General features: G+C 38.1%; 1 protein-coding gene and 1 long non-coding RNA gene across 3 annotated transcripts in view; one reads left to right on the top strand and one right to left on the bottom strand.

Annotated features, from left to right (window-relative positions):
• Positions 1–9,561, top strand: part of LOC113632329 (uncharacterized) — a 20,373-nt gene extending 10,812 nt beyond the window's left edge. Inside the window, exon 3 of the long non-coding RNA XR_003437765.1 lies at positions 9,287–9,561. This is a non-coding gene — a long non-coding RNA (uncharacterized LOC113632329). The remainder of the gene's footprint in view (positions 1–9,286) is intronic.
• Positions 1–15,689, bottom strand: part of TTC21B (tetratricopeptide repeat domain 21B) — an 87,284-nt gene extending 71,595 nt beyond the window's left edge. The window contains exons 1-6 of one of the 2 annotated variants that reach the window (XM_027129334.1): positions 15,573–15,689; positions 10,718–10,847; positions 10,519–10,629; positions 7,462–7,628; positions 4,968–5,090; positions 1,835–1,992 (exon numbers count right to left, since the gene is read on the bottom strand). In XM_027129334.1, the coding sequence (XP_026985135.1) occupies positions 1,835–1,992; positions 4,968–5,090; positions 7,462–7,628; positions 10,519–10,629; positions 10,718–10,847; positions 15,573–15,593 (710 nt within the window). In that variant the 5' untranslated portion in view covers positions 15,594–15,689. The remainder of the gene's footprint in view (positions 1–1,834; positions 1,993–4,967; positions 5,091–7,461; positions 7,629–10,518; positions 10,630–10,717; positions 10,848–15,572) is intronic. The other variant, XM_027129346.1, reaches the window with a different exon arrangement.
• Positions 15,690–15,949: the final 260 nt, after the last annotated feature.

Genomic DNA, 15,949 nt, shown 5'->3' with positions numbered 1-15,949 from the left:
GTGTGTGTGTGTGTGTGTGTGTGTGTGTGTGTGTGTGTGTGTGTGTGCACTGCAATATTTAGAACAGCAAAAAATTAGAAACATACCTACCAATGGAGAAAGATAAAATAAACTATATTTATGTTCACTTTATAGATGCTATTCATTGTTAATAAACATAAAAGGGTATCCATGAAATACTAAGTTAAAGAAAAATCAAGTTTAAAAGCTATATAACAAGTCTATTTTTCATTTTTTAAATGCCCCCCAAGATATATGCATATATTTATACGTTATGTGGATACCTCCCACTCCCACCACCCCCCACAGTACCTAGAGAGAAAATCTGGAAAAATATAAACATCAGTAAGTTACTTATACCCAAATTATGGTCTCCAAATACCATTTCTCAGTAAAAGGAATTAGATTGCCCTGGACCATGGCTGATACCTGAACAGGGCAGTAAATATACAAAATAACCCTGGTATATCTTGTCATACCAAATAGTAAGGAAACTATCAAAGACTACTAGGGTCATGTCAAAAAAGACTCAAGAACTAACTTGAAGAAGCTACTAATGGCCAAAGATAACTCAATCTGAGCAATTATAATAACCAAAATGGTTAGAAACACTCAAGTTTAATCCATGTCATATAAACAAACAAACCCAAACCACTATCAATCATCAATGGAGAATGCTAGGGATGCTAGGGGCCTTTTTTGTTTGTTTCTGAAACCTGGAAATAAGGGAAAAGACTCAAGCATTTACCCAACTTTTCTTACATGAAACTATAACACTAGACAACCAATCAGCAGGCTGGAAGTTTTTCTTTATAGGAGGATTCTAGCTAAGAAATGCAGAAAGAATGACATAACCATACTGTAATCCTAAACCAAGTACCCAGGTATTGAGCTCGAATTGCTGCTAATACCACAAAAAAGAGAGACAAGCCTAGATTATGTCTCTTTGATGGAAGAACACATCAGCACTTATGAATTAACTGCCAAACAAAGAAGCAGTGAATGTGAATCTAACCAAGTCTCTAGATCCATCACCAGTTCATTAGAAATACTGAGGATACGCAATAAGCTACACAGTTATGGCATACAATCAATACAATTCATATCATTCAAAACCTGTAGGATAAAAATACTGGTTTCTTTAACTTATTAGCAAGAACAAAAAGAGGAGGGTGTTGTTGGGGAGAAAGAGGAACAAAGCAGGAAGGGAAGAAGGGAGAGAGGGAACCCTCCAATGCCTTCACACTTAAGAAAACCCAAAATCTTTACCGTGACCAACAAGACCCTGTGCTCTGACGTCACCGCCTAGTCATCTTGCTCCTTCCCATCCTTAACCATATGACACGTACTCTTGCCTCAAGGTCTCTGCACTTGCATTTGCTTCTTACTGCAGTCTTCCCCGGGATGTCTGCAAGCTGGCTCCCTCTGTCAAATGCCATCTTCTCACAGGCCTTCCCTGCAAACCCATAAAATTGAAGCCCCTCCCCCAGTCCCTAGTTCACTTTCCGGCTTTATTTTTTCTCCATTGCACTTATAACTTTTTAACATACTACATAATTTCTTACTTGTTCTGTTTATTATATAAGCTTCATGAGGTCAGGGATATTTGTCTTTCTGCATATGAGTGTTTTAGAATAGCTACCCAGATATTTATGTAAATCTATAAATTCAGCCTTTAAAAACAATGCAACATTAAGGTTTTCCTCAATTCTGTATTGTTTGAAAAATTCAAATTAAAAAAACCTTATAAGAAAAAAATACACATAGATTTTCTTTTTTCTCAAAATTACAACCAGATCCAAAGATACTTGTGACATCTTTTTTTATACTTAACCTCTGTGCTGTCTCAACCGTCTGGTCCCAATCCTGCAAGGCTAGTTGTAGTTTCATTTTCTTTACAAAAGCAGGAAGGAAACTTGGAAAGTTCATGATTATCTGGTTCACAGTCTCCAGAGCACCTGAATAATTCTGGCGCATCTCAAGGCACTGTGCCTAATGGGAGAAAAAAGAAAAAAGTGACATCAAAACTGTGATCATATATACCAAGGTTCTCACAGCAGTTACCCTGGAAGAGGTAGAATTCTAGTGTTTAACATTTTTTATATTTTTATTTTCTGACCTTTCTGTAAGAAATAGTTTTCACTTTTATAATCAGAAAAACAAAATAAGTTTTAATCAAACAAAATTTTAAAACATCACAGAATAAAAATATTTTACATTATAAGTGACTGTTTTAAAATCCACTTTTGGGGCTTCCCTGGTGGCGCAGTGGTTGGGAGTCGATGCAGGGGACGCGGGCTCATGCCGCAGTCGGGGGGATCCCACGTGCCGCGGAGCGGCTGGGCCCGTGGACCGTGGCCGCTTGGCCTGAGCTCCACGGCAGGAGAGGCCGCAGCAGTGAGGCACCAGCGTGCCGCAAAAAAAAGAAAAAAAAATTCACTTTTAAATAACTGAGAAATATAACTACAGGATGAAAATTCTGAAATATTTTTAGAAACATCATAAGGAATGCTTCTATTTATAACAGAAAAATTACCTTTTAGAATAAAATATTTCCAGGATATTTGCAAGTAGCATTTAAAACTAATAGATATTGTATCTTTTTTTTTTGATATTGTATCTTTTTTTAAAAATTACTTTCAGCCTAAAGAAGATTTTAAAGAATCAGCAAAATAAAGTACAAAACTACCTCAATATTTTCACTCCTATGAATCATCTTAAGGACATAAATGGATAAGACCAAAAAGCAGCATATTTATGGCAGAACTATTTATAATAGAAAAAATTAAAATAACCGGAAATGGCCACCTAGGATTAAATGATAGCATATTTACTTAATAAAATTTTAGGTGGCCATTAAAACTCATTATGTTAATTTGTAGATCGATATTTACTGACACGAAGAGATGTCATTTACAATATAATAGTTTAGCTGGTTATCTCCAATGGTGATATTTATTTTAATTCAGATATTACTGTATTCTAAAATTTTTCTACAATGTACATGTATTACTTTCATAGTCAGAAAATATAAATCTATAAATATAGTAAGTGCTTTAAGAACAGATGATGAGGCGTATTTATCATATGTCAGATTTTTAAAAATGTGTTTCTGAATATCCTTTAGGAATAAATTTAGTCCTAGAATATCTCAGTTCAAAATGAACATCCAGCCTCAACAGATGTACAGTGAAACTGCAATATATTCCCGAAATCAGTTTGAGATTATGTTCCCATATAATTAAAGGAAAGTATGAGAACCATCCAAAGATGCCACTATGTCAAAATAAATTATTATTTAAATTTCTCAATAGTGGACAATAGCAAAAAAGATGAATGCAGATAATTTTTAAAAATATATATGCCTTTGCAATCTGCCTAAATAGCTAGTAACATAAAATAACAAAATCACGCAAATAGACCACATCTAATACTTCCTTAGACCATCACCTCCCATATAAATGCAACATACTATATTAAATGAAACTAAATTTGCTATATAATTGGTTCATATCATTCCTAGTTGGAATTCAACTAATGCAAGCCTCTTGCTGAATGAACTGAAAAATAAATGCATAATTGGAATGGGTTATATCAGAAAAAGAATTTAAACCAGTCTAAAGTATTAGAGGAAAAAGGTAAATCCTTCCTAAGCTGCTTATATTGACACTTGAAATAGCCCTACCTTAGATTACCAACTAGCTTTTCTTTAAGGCATAGAGGGGAGCAGAAATAATCAAGAAAAACTTCTTTAAAAATCTGCTAAATTCCCATAACCTCTAGCAGTGCCATTAGGCAAAACCTGAGTCCAAGCAGCACGAATACTAGCTGTACTGGTGGCAAACATCTGAACAAGCTCACTAGCCAGGGTAATTGACAAGAGCAATACAGGGACATTGGCAATAGCCAAGACACCAATAATCCTCTCTTTCCTTTTTATCCCCCCACACCAGATTACTGCTAATTTAATAGACTGTTTTCCTAATATAAATTTAATTCTTTTTGCTGAAATAAAAAATGATCTTTTTTTAATTTAAGGCATTCAGATGGCATCCATGGAATTGAAGAAAAAGTCCAAATTAAACATTTCTACCCACCAATGATTTCTAATGACACTGCCACTTGGTCACCCCTCTCAATCTAAGTTAGATCATGTTATTTCTCTTTTCATTGGCTGCCCATCTATCTGGTTCAAAGCAAAAGCCAAAGGCTTTACAGAATCAGCCAGTCTCTCCTCATTCCCCCCCGCCACGCCCACCTGCCCTGACACTCACCTTCTCTCCCTCTAGCCTTCACTTTTCTCCCCTTCACTCATTCTGCTTTAGTCTTCAGGCCTCCTAGCAATGCCTTCAACATGCTTAATGTATACGAACTCTCTACTCCCCTCTTTGTAATGCATGCTCTCCCCAGGTGCCCACAGGGCTTTAACCCTCACCTCCTACATGTCTTTGCTCAAATGTCACTTTCTCTGACCATTTAAAACTGCAAGTTCATACCCCAGTTGTACTTCTCCTTCTTTCCTTGCTTTATTTTTCCATTATACTTACCACCTTCTAATATACCATACAATTCACTTACTTTTGTTGTCTGTCTCCACCAGTAGAACATAAGCTCCATAAAAGCAAGAGGTTTTATTTTGCTTAGGGTAACCCTAGTATGTAGAGTGATGCCTCACACATATTAGATACATCATAGATGTTTGGTGAGTAAATAATATAGGAACCACCACAACTGCCAACAGCAACAATAAAAACAATTAAAACGGATCCAGGATTCAGGAATTTGGCAGGGAGTACTTTTCTCTAGCTTACGTTCATCGTCCCATACAAATGCAAGTCCCTCCTGCAGTTGAGAGTTGATAAAAGTAACATAAAACCTATCTTTTTGAGCTACTTGGTTTTGTTGGGTTTCATATATATTACAAATAAATTTTAAAACATCATTTTATTAATCTGACACCAACTCACCTTACCCAGCAGAGCAAAAATATCATTTCCATCTTGTAATCCCTCTTCAAAATACCTTAGTGCTTTTTTAGTGTAAGGTTCTTTTCCTCTTGTAATATCAAGCCATGCTCTCAAAACCTGTCCCTGTAAAATGAATAATTCTAATATTTTCATTTTTTTGGAAATGAAAGAAATAAATGTTGATGAAGAAGTTAAGCTAAGCATCATTCTTATTTGTAATTAGTAACAAAAATCAGTCTATCAAATAATGTTATGAAAAATAAGACTGCAATAAAATCACTTTTAAACCCTTGCTAGCCTACAGTCTTGGAACTATTATGAATTTCAGCCTTTAAGATTACTACTGTGGTTAATATTAAGAAGCTTGTAAAATATTCCCTTAGTACTAAATAACCAATATTCTTACATGGGGCTTTGCTAATAAATTACTAATAACTACTAAACATGTAATTCAATACATAAATAAGAATTTGTTACCTCTTTTTGGGGAAATAGACCAAATGAACTAAGATGGGAAAAAAGAAGTGCTTTGCTTCACATTTATTAAAAATTAAGATAATTTGGCAACTATCTCAATCTTTTTGACTAGTCCGGTGAGCTTCAAATGAAAGGATAAAATGGCCTCAGAAATTAAAAAATGAAGAAACCATGAATGTTTACCTTCAGAAATGTTAGTGAGCCAACGGACAGTAAGGTTTATAGGATTAGAAAGAAGATGAATACACGTTGATTATTTTTCTTTTTAATGCCAAATAAAAAATTACGAAATCTGCTCATCTGTCAAAAAATTTCTAGGTTAATTAACAAACCTTATAAATCTTTAACTAAGATCATATTTACTTCCCTATATTTCACCTGAAAAGACAGGTAAGAATACCTAAACAGGGCTTCCCTGGTGGCGCAGTGGTTGGGAGTCTGCCTGCCGATGCGGGGGATGTGGGTTCATGCCCCGGTCCGGGAAGATCCCACATGCCACGGAGCGGCTGGGCCCGTGAGCCATGGCCGCTGAGCCTGCGTGTCCGGAGCCTGTGCTCCGCAACGGGAGAGGCCACAACAGTGAGAGGCCCGCGTACCGCAAAAAAAAAAAAAAAGAATACCTAAACAATTTTATTTCTACTCATTAGATCACTGTACTTTCTTGAATCATTTCAACTGTGTGGATGATTCCCAACCTCTATTTCTAGTCCAATACCTTTTCTAATTTTTTCTCTTCTTTTTCTAGAAGCTCATCTACTGTCTCCATCTCACTGTTCTGTCAGAGCCTGAAATATAGAATGTCTAAAACCAAACACATCACCTCCCTCCAAGATTACCTTCTCATCCCAAAGTATTTTCTAGTCACATTAACTGGTCTCTGAATTGTCCAGGCTTAAAACCTCAGAGACATCCTTGATATCTGACACCTCAATATCTTTCCCCCCAATATTTATAATAAGTTGAAAAGTCCTGTGGGTATTTGATAATTCTCAAATTCTTACCTGAATTTGATAAACTGAATAGTATTTTAGCGTAGGCCCTTAAAGCCTTCTGCCAGAAAGTACTATCTTTGGGGGCCTGCATTCTGGTTTCTTCCCAGGTCAGTTCATCCTATAAACCTTTGCTAAATTCACCTTCTGAATTTGCACTTTAATAACATCACTGACATGATTAAAACTCTTCAATGACCCTCAGTGCATATCAAATTAGATACAAGTATTTGTACCTAGCCATCAAGATCCTTCAATTTGTCCCAACCCACTTTTCCAACCTTTTCTTCCACCCTCTTCTTCTCTGTACCTTGTATTCCCATCAGGTGTAAGGTTCTCACTGTACCCAGACCTGCATGTCTCCTTGTTCTTCTCCTTTCTGTCTATTATCTCCCACCTTGGGAGTACCTACTTCCCTTTTCCATAATCTTTGCCTGTGGAAACTGTATCCATCTTTCAGGTTTTAGCTCAAATGCTACTTCCTTCAAGAAATTCTTCTTCATTCGCCTAACAGTTATCGATGTGATCTCTCCTTGAGTACATAAAATAGTGCCTAGCACGAAGTAAATGATCAATAAATGTTAACTATTATTTTCCTGCACATTTTAATCACACTTCTCTCATTCCATTTGTCAATTTTCTCACAATGTTAATTGGGTGTGTGCTCTATAACACTGCTAGATGATCCATTCATGAAAGTAAAGTTTATGTATTTTTTATCTTTCTATTATTAACAGTGCAAATAATGGTGCCTTGTACCTAGAGCAGTTCAATAAGGAGAGTGGGAGGGAAGGAAGGAGAAAGAAAAGGAGGGAAGGGAGGGAAGGAACCAGGGAGGGCTCTTGTCAAGAGTTAATAAATAACATTAAAAAAAAACAAGCTTAGAGAACCAATTTTATAAAATAATAAAATATTAAAATAAGGCTGTTATTTATAAAATGAGAATAGAGTGGGCAATAACAAAGCTTTTATATAAATAACATAAGCTTCCTTTAATGTTAGTATTTCAAAATAAGAAAACCAGCTACCTCTTTACTACCATTTGACATTTTGATCATTCGGTCAACATATTCTCTCGCCTTATCGTGACGACCAATGTGCCACAAAAATAAGCCTGCATGGTACAAAGCTTTTGGTCCAGCTCCTTTACGCTGCTCCTTCACTCTGGCATCTGATTCCTGAATAGCTTCTCTATCTGGGAGAAGGAAAAAAAGACATTAAGTGAAAATTAAATTCTAGATTTAGAGTTTATAATAGGTCAGATAACTAACAGCAAAGAATACAGTTCTTCTCTCTACAGCAGCACTAATACAAATAAAATGCAAGCCACATATGTAATTTAAAATTTCCTAGTAGCCACATCACGGAAGTAGAAACAAGTAAAATTCACTTTAATAATATATTTTATTTAACCCAATATATCTAAATTATCATTTCAACACATAATTGATTTGAAAATTATTAAGAAGATACTTTTCTTTTTTTTCGTCTTACTAAATCTTTAAAATCTGGTATGCACTTTACACAAAGCACATCTCAATTAAGATGCGAAATTTTCTTCAGCAAATTTTTATAGTGAGATTTCATAAAATTTATTTTGGAAAAAGCAGAATCATATACTTGTTCTAAACATAATTTTTCTAACTGAATCAAGCATCAGTTTTAAATTTTAAAGTAAATTAATTAGAATTAAAATTTAAAACTCATGTCCTCAAACGAGACACATTTCATGTGCTCTACAGCCACCTGTGGCTAATGACCACTGTGACCACACTACAGTTCTATAGTTCATGTCATTCTCAAGACATAAAGGCTATATATGCAAATATTTTTTTAAATACTAAGATGAAAAAGTTGGCAATGATTCTAAAATGAGACAATTATTAGGGGCAAATTCAGAACTAGGAGTCAAATTACCCTACTTCCTAATCCAATTCTACAATATATGTCCAAGCCAGGCTGCTGTCACAGGTTAATGAAAGGTAGTATAATTACTACTTATATAGTTAATACTGACTGCTCCCTTAAAAAGATGGTCTACGCCTAGAACTCTAATCACTTCTATTTAATCTGTTATGTAAATGCTTGGGACACAAATGTCAGTTAGATCCAAATCCCAGGTCGAATCAAAATGTGGATCAGCTAGCCAATAGAAAGAAGAAATGTCAAAGTTGAGGACTGAGAGTCTAACAGACTACCTTTCTGGTAATGGCTACCAAGAAAAGGTACGTGACTCCTCCTTTTATCTCTAAGGATACAAATTTAAATTTAAATGTGGAATTACCAAGGTACAACTTTACGAGTTTAGGAAACAAAATTGTACTCTGGAGGGCTAGAGATTGCTTGGCAAGGGACCCCTTCTGCCCTGCCTACAGCACACCCACTGCAACACCTTCAGAAGTTCTCACTAAATAGGCATGATACAGAAACAGAACTTATGAGGCAGGAGCAGGCATTGTACCTTCCTGCCCAGATTTCCGTCAAGTCCCCTAGTGGGGCATCAGCTAGCTGTGATAGTCTGCATAAAACTAGTTCTTTCCAGATATCAGCTCAAGTTCTTAATGCATCACAGCCCTTTAATAAACAGGGCTTACATTAGCATTCAGGAAGAATGTACGAGAACAATGTAGGCTCTTCCTAGGCGAGACAGACAGACATCTGGGCCTCTCCTGAGCTCAAGCGCACTCAGCATTATTATGGAGGAAAGTCAAGTGACTGACTACTCAGGTGTCTCTAAACAATCCCGGAAATCACATTCTCTAACAGAACCAGTACTCTTGGGAGTAACCAATTAAATAAAAACTTGATTCTAGGAAGAAAACAGTTTGTTAATTTCTCTTTTTTTTTTTTAAGGCTTACTGACTACAGCTCTCCTACACCAATTCTCTGCTCCAGCTACACACACCCCTGCTGGAACATAAAGGAAGGGGATCCAGAGATGAACCTAATCCTGAACCACTTCCACATATTTGCCCATCGAGTTCTCCTGTCTGAGAAGATTAAGTCCCCATTTCCACAGTCTTCCCAGCCTACTCCTATGGATAAACAGTACATGCCATTTCCCCGCACTTTCTTAAAAGTTTTAGAAAGCATTTAGTCGTAGATTTGTTTATGAACTAAACATAGTGTTTTAAGTAACTTTTTATTTATTTGTACAAGTATATGTGGGTGAAGGATGTAAGTGATACTTTGCTTAAGAAAAAACTGTTTCTTAATATTTAAAAAACTTTATGACATTTGGTAATTGTTTAATTATTTGAAATAAGATCTATTTTTACAATGCTATTAGCTGTTACTGGATATATATGGATGAATACAATACAATTTCTTTTTTATTACCTAGAATTCCAATACTGTTCTGCCTCAGCCATTAAGATGTGCTATGTATTAAGACAGTTCACACAATTTTAATTGCTGGTTTATGTATAAAGTTCCTTCTTTAACTTAACCATATTTCCCAACCTACTACCGGATAAAAATTTACTGAATGTCTTCCAAAGAGCTAGCCCCCCTGGGGGATGTAAAGGCTTTTAAGAAGCTCAAGATATAGTAGAAGAGAGAAACTGCATGTAGCTGTATATGCACAAAACAAGTTGTAAAGTTGGCTGCTACAGAGTAATTTATGTATATACCTGTTTTGAGCTGTCCTTTCTTGGTTTAACCATTGCTAGTATTTATTCACCTTTACATTAATTCAAACAATCCCTACATACTAATGAAACTTCTGCCATAGGATATAAGGAATATGAAAGCAACAGAAGACGCATATTTCTCTTGCTTGATGAACTTAGTCTTGTCAGGAAGATAAAACAACTATGACAAATAGTATCTATTTGTATCATATGAAAGCAATATGTATCATATGAAAGCAATAGTATCATATGAAAGCAATATGAAAGCAGAAGACCCATATTTCTCATGCTTGATAAACTTAGTCTTGTCAGGAAGATAAAACAACTATGACAAATAGTGTCTACAGGTAATATATAATACAGTATGATTAGACTGAATGTTAAGGTAACTGAGAAAAATCAAAATGAATTGAGTAGAAAAAACTGTCTAAGCATTGTACTTAAATACTATACCTGGATTGGGACTCATTTTATGAGTGTATATCAGTGCAATTAGAGAACAAAGTGATACATCTTGTTTATTTTTAATAGCCTCAAATTCTCGAAGAGCTTCTTGAGTTTTACCTGAAAATCAAAATTACGAAGTGAAAATTGTTCTTTGTGCAAAACAAGAATTTAAAACTTATGGAAATGTTTAATAATTAGCACATACCTTCCATTAATGTACCATAGGCATAATAAAACCTGAAGACGGGATCACTGCCATACCTCTTAGTTCCCTCACTGGCAGCAAGTAACACATGATGGAAATATCTCTCTTGACAATAGTAATTAATCAAAGTCTAAGAGGAAATAAAGACTAAATGTTAAAAGAGATTCTGATGTTCTGAAATACTCTAAGCAGATATTAACCTAAGATCTTGAGTAATCTAAAACTTCGATAACGTATTTTTTTCTTCCAACTTCCTTAAATACTGTTAAAGGCTAGCACTTAAGGAATGTAGAACACAGTGAACACAAAATTATTGAAATAACTCAATGTTGTCTAATAATTTCAATCTTTTTTTTCTGAACTATTTCTTAACAATACTGAAGTCAGGGTATTTTCACCTCTTTCCTTTCCTCACATTTTCTTAAGGTTTTAGAAAATGGGAAAGCAGACAAAAAGTAGGAATTAAAAAAAAAAAAAGACAAGAGGCTCCCACTGCCAGACCAGATCTATTTTAAAAACAAAAACCCTTCTATTTTGTTTTTATAGCATCACAAAGTAATGACCAATTAAACTCAGCAATTGACTGTCAAAGGTTATCTTGTTTTCTGAGTTCCACAACAAATAACTGTCAGTAAAACAAAGGATCTATTTTTTAATGGAAATCACTATCATTAGGCTTTTTTCAAAATTATATTATTTATACATGAAGCAGAAAACTAGTATCAGGAGATACAAAGTTCTGATTAATTGGATCTCCGCTTTTCACCATTTTTCTCAGGATCACGTCTAAGGCTTAGTTGCTAACCTAATCAAAGAGGGAAGCCATATTCACCATCACCGTGATATACCTGATTCACTCCCACAAACCAATTCGGGCCATCCCATACCTCCCTAGTCTGACTCTTCAGCTGGTTCAGCAGGAGCAAGAAATATAGATGAAGCACTGATTGACAGGATTAAAATGAGTGTCTGAACAGCTTTTTTTTTTTTTTTTTTTTTACAGTCCATTGTTTCTGGAGGGCTACAGTCCATGTGCTTCTCTAGAACAGTCTGGCAAACATCCTCCGACTTTTACTCTGCTTCCCTCCTGTGGTTACTGTTCTCCAGTCCCTTCTCAGCCACTGTTTCTTCAAAGTGTGATCTGGACACCAATTCCAAGACCCCCGCAGCACACCTCAGGAAAGTGCAGTTTTCCTCCAGAGCCCTTTCCCTAGGGTTGCAAATGACTTCTTAGTTTGCCACAACTAAGGACACTTTTAATATGATCTTACTTGACTTCTGTCCAGCGTTTAGTATCACTAAGCACCTATAACTCTCCTAAAAGGCAGTGGCATGGTATCATAAAAAGGACATGGATTTTAAGACCTGTTTTCAAATTTCCTGTCCATCTTACAGCCGCTCAGTTTTGCTCATTTGTAAAATGCTGGTAGTCATTTATAGGTCATTGTAAGGATTAATTGAGATACCATACTGTAAAACTCCTATTCCAAAAAAAAAAAAAAGTTCCTCCAAACCCCAAATGTTGATGATATAAAAAAAAAAAAAAACACGTGTCCAGCCAAGACTTCTCATCGCAGCTCCCGATTCCTATTTCAATTTCCCCAAAACCCAAGCCAGACATCGGGTCAGGAATCCTCTCTTCCTGTTTGCACAGTCCCCATAAGTCTAACCAGTCAGTAGGTTCTTCTGTTGTTCTAGTCTGCTTCCCACTCCCTGCACCTATTTCCACTGCCTTGGTTCAGGTTAGGTTGTTGAATCCAACAAACATTTACTGACTGCTACGAGTGCCAAGCACTGGGCTAGGTACGGTGAACATGAAGATGAATAAGATATGATTCCTGTCCCAGAAAAGCTTAAAATTTTCAACTGAGACTAGAATCTAAAGACTATTTGAACCCACGTACCTACGGTCAATTAATCTTCCACAAAGGAGATAAGAATATACAATAGAGAAAAGACAGTCTCTTTAGCAAGTGATGCTGGGAAAGCTGGACAGCCGCATGTAAATCAATGAAGTTAGAACACATCCTCACACCATACACAAAAATAAACTCAAAATGGCTTAAAGACTTAAATATTAAGACATGACACCATAAAACTCCTAGAAGAGAGCATAAGGCAAAACATTCTCTTACAGAAATGTACCAATGTTTTATTACGTCAGTTTCCCAAGGTAATAGAATTAAAAGCAAAAATAAACAAATGGGACCTAATCAAACTTAAAAGCTTATGTACAGCAAAGGAAACCACAAACAAAATGAAAAAACCTATGGAGTGAGAGAAAATATCTGCAAATGATGTAACTGACAAGGGCTTAATTTTCAAAATATACAAACAGCTCAAACAACTCAGGAAAAGAGAAAAAAAAAGCCCAACAACCCAATCAAAAAATGGGCAGAAGGGGCTTCCCTGGTGGTGCAGTGGTTGAGAGTCCGCCTGCCGATGCAGGGGACGCAGGTTCGTGCCCCGATCCGGGAGAATCCCACATGCCATGGAGCGGCTGGGCCCGTGAGCCATGGCCACTGGGCCTGCGTGTCCGGAGCCTGTGCTCCACGGCGGGAGAGGCCACAGCAGTGAGAGGCCCGTGTATCACAAAAAAAAAAAAAAAAAAATGGGCAGAAGACCTAAATAGACACTTTTCGAAAGTAGACATACAGATGGCCAACATGCACATGAAAAGATGCTTAACATCGTTAATTTTTAGAGCAATGCAAATCAAAACTACAATGAGGTATCACCTCACACCGGTCAGAATGGCCATCGTTAAAAAACCTACAAATAACAAATGCTGGAGAGGGTGTGGAGAAAAGGGAACCCTCCTACACTGTCGGTGGGAATAAAATTGGTGCAGCCATTATGGAAAACCATATGGAGGTTCCTCAAAAAACTAAAAATAGAGTTGCCGTATGATCCTGCAATCCCACTCCTGGGCATATATCCGGAGAAAATTAAAAAAGATACATGCATCCCAATGTTCACAGCAGCACTATTTACAATAGCCAAGACATGTAAACAACCTAAATGTCTACTGACAGGTGAATGGATAAAGAAGATGTGTGGTGTGTGTGTACACACACACACACACACACACACACACACAGGAATACTATTCGGCCATAAAAACGAATGAAATAATGCCATTTGCATCAACATGGATGCAACTAGAAATTATCATACTAAGTGAAGTAAGAAAGAGAAATACTGTAGGATATCACTTATACGTGGAATCTAAAATATGACACAAATGAACTTATCTATGACACAAAAACAGACTAAGACACAGAGAAGAGACTGATGGTTGCCAAGGAGGAGGGGGGTGGGGGAGGGAGGGATTGGGAAATTGGGGTTAACAGATGCAAACTATTATATAGATAATGGATAAACAAGTTCCTACTGTATAGCACAGCGAGCTATATTCAAAATATTCAAATTTCAGTGTCCGTAAGTAAAGTTTTATCAGAACAAAGCCATGCTTAAGTATTGTCTACAGCTGCTTTCATGATACGATGGCAGATTCGATGCCACAGAGACCCTATGGCCCATAAAGCTTGAATATGTACCACCTGGCCCTTTAAAGTTTGCTGTTCTACTTAAGGCTTCTGTTCTAGAACGTTAAGTAGAACAGGGATTACTGGATAACAAGGTTAGAAGAATGCTAGGGTCAAGAAGGGCCTCCTATTGAGTTGATCCTCTAAGAGATGAGGAGTTAAATCACAGTTTTTAGCACGAAAGCGTTTTTATTAAAAAGTTCATTTGGGTGGCAGTACAAAGGATAAATTTAAGGGGATGAAAATACTTAAGGGGATGAGGGAAGGCTTCACTGGAAGATCATGTAAAACTTCAGGCAAAAAAGCAAAAGACACTCCAGCACCCCCATCACTGCCAAACTGTCCTCCAACCACTCATCACCAGCTAACATGGTACGCATTGCATTTACCTGTTTACCGACTGACTCCCCCTCCTCAAATGTAGAAAGATTTGGGAGGGTTTTTCTTAGCTTTATTACTGCAGGGCTTATCATCTTCACGCTTAGAAGAGTGCCAGACACATGGGAGGCACTCAGTAAACATCTGTTGAATTAATTTAATTAAGGTTTTCGCCAACATTAGATTATAAATTCACAGTCCCTGTGAAGGCGGGGACTGTTCCGTTCTGTTCATCACTATCTACAGCTCCAGTGGACAGTGAGCCCTCCATCAATGTGTGTTGAACAAGGGAATCAGTGAACAAATGAATGGAGAAGATAATCATCCTAAAAAGTAACTTCTTTTACTTTCAAGTCTCATGTCTTTGTTTTCATATCATTTCTTACGTGGACCGTCATTAAATATTTGCTGAACGTATGCATCAGTGATAAACGGAGAAGACCATCACCCTAAAATACTCCTCCATTTTCAAGCCTATGTCTTTAACTGATTTCGTATCATCTTTCCGTGCTCCTTTTACCGTCTCACGGGGGCAGCTGGCACTAGTTCGCTGTAAGTCCTTAAAAATTGCACCCGGGAGACGCACTAGGTGTCCTATGTTGACCAAACCTTCCAAGCAAACAGGGTACAAAAGTAAAAGTAAACACGACCAACAGGGTGGGAAAAGCACACTAACAGCAATTCGGAAAGCAGCGCGCGGGGAAGGCTGCCCAGACCGCAAGATTCCAAAGCAGGGCCCGCGGAGGGAGAGCAGGTGATGTAGGTTACAGGCCCGCACCCCAGGCGGGGGCACCTAGCCAGCCGGAGCGGCAGGTACCGCAGGGTAACAACGGCCTAGCCAGGTCGGCCCGCGAGCTCCCCACGCCCCCCGGCCCCTTGCCACCCCGGCCCCCCCCACGGCAACACACGGCCAGCTCCTGCCCGCTCACCTTCAGCCCCTGCGAGTCCATGGCTTCCGAGGCCGAGCCGCGTGCCTCCCGAGCGCGCGCCTGCCGAACCCCAGCAGAAGAGCGAAGGGTCTCAGGGTCTCGCAGCCCAGGCCCACACCAGCTTGGGCCGCGGCGGGAGGGGCGGGACGGGGCGGGGCCGCGCCGCCATTGGCTGCCGGCGGAGGGGGCGGGCCCTCGCGGCAGGGATTGCGGGGGTCGAGGCACGGGCGGGGACCCCGAGGGAGGGCGGCGGGTGGGGAAGGGGGAGCGACCAACCGGATGCTGGGTGAGGCAGAGGTCAAACAGCGAAAAGACCCTAGGGGCACCGTGGGTGGGCGGGCCTGAGGATTAGAAATTAAAGAATGAAGGAAATGGGG

The sequence above is a fragment of the Aethalodelphis obliquidens genome, unplaced genomic scaffold (assembly GCF_003676395.1).
Source record: "Aethalodelphis obliquidens isolate GAN/ISIS:26980383/991018 unplaced genomic scaffold, ASM367639v1 scaffold2, whole genome shotgun sequence".
NCBI lineage: Eukaryota > Metazoa > Chordata > Mammalia > Artiodactyla > Delphinidae > Aethalodelphis > Aethalodelphis obliquidens.
Note: the sequence above shows the minus strand (reverse complement) of the source record. Positions and strands in the feature narration are given on the sequence as shown.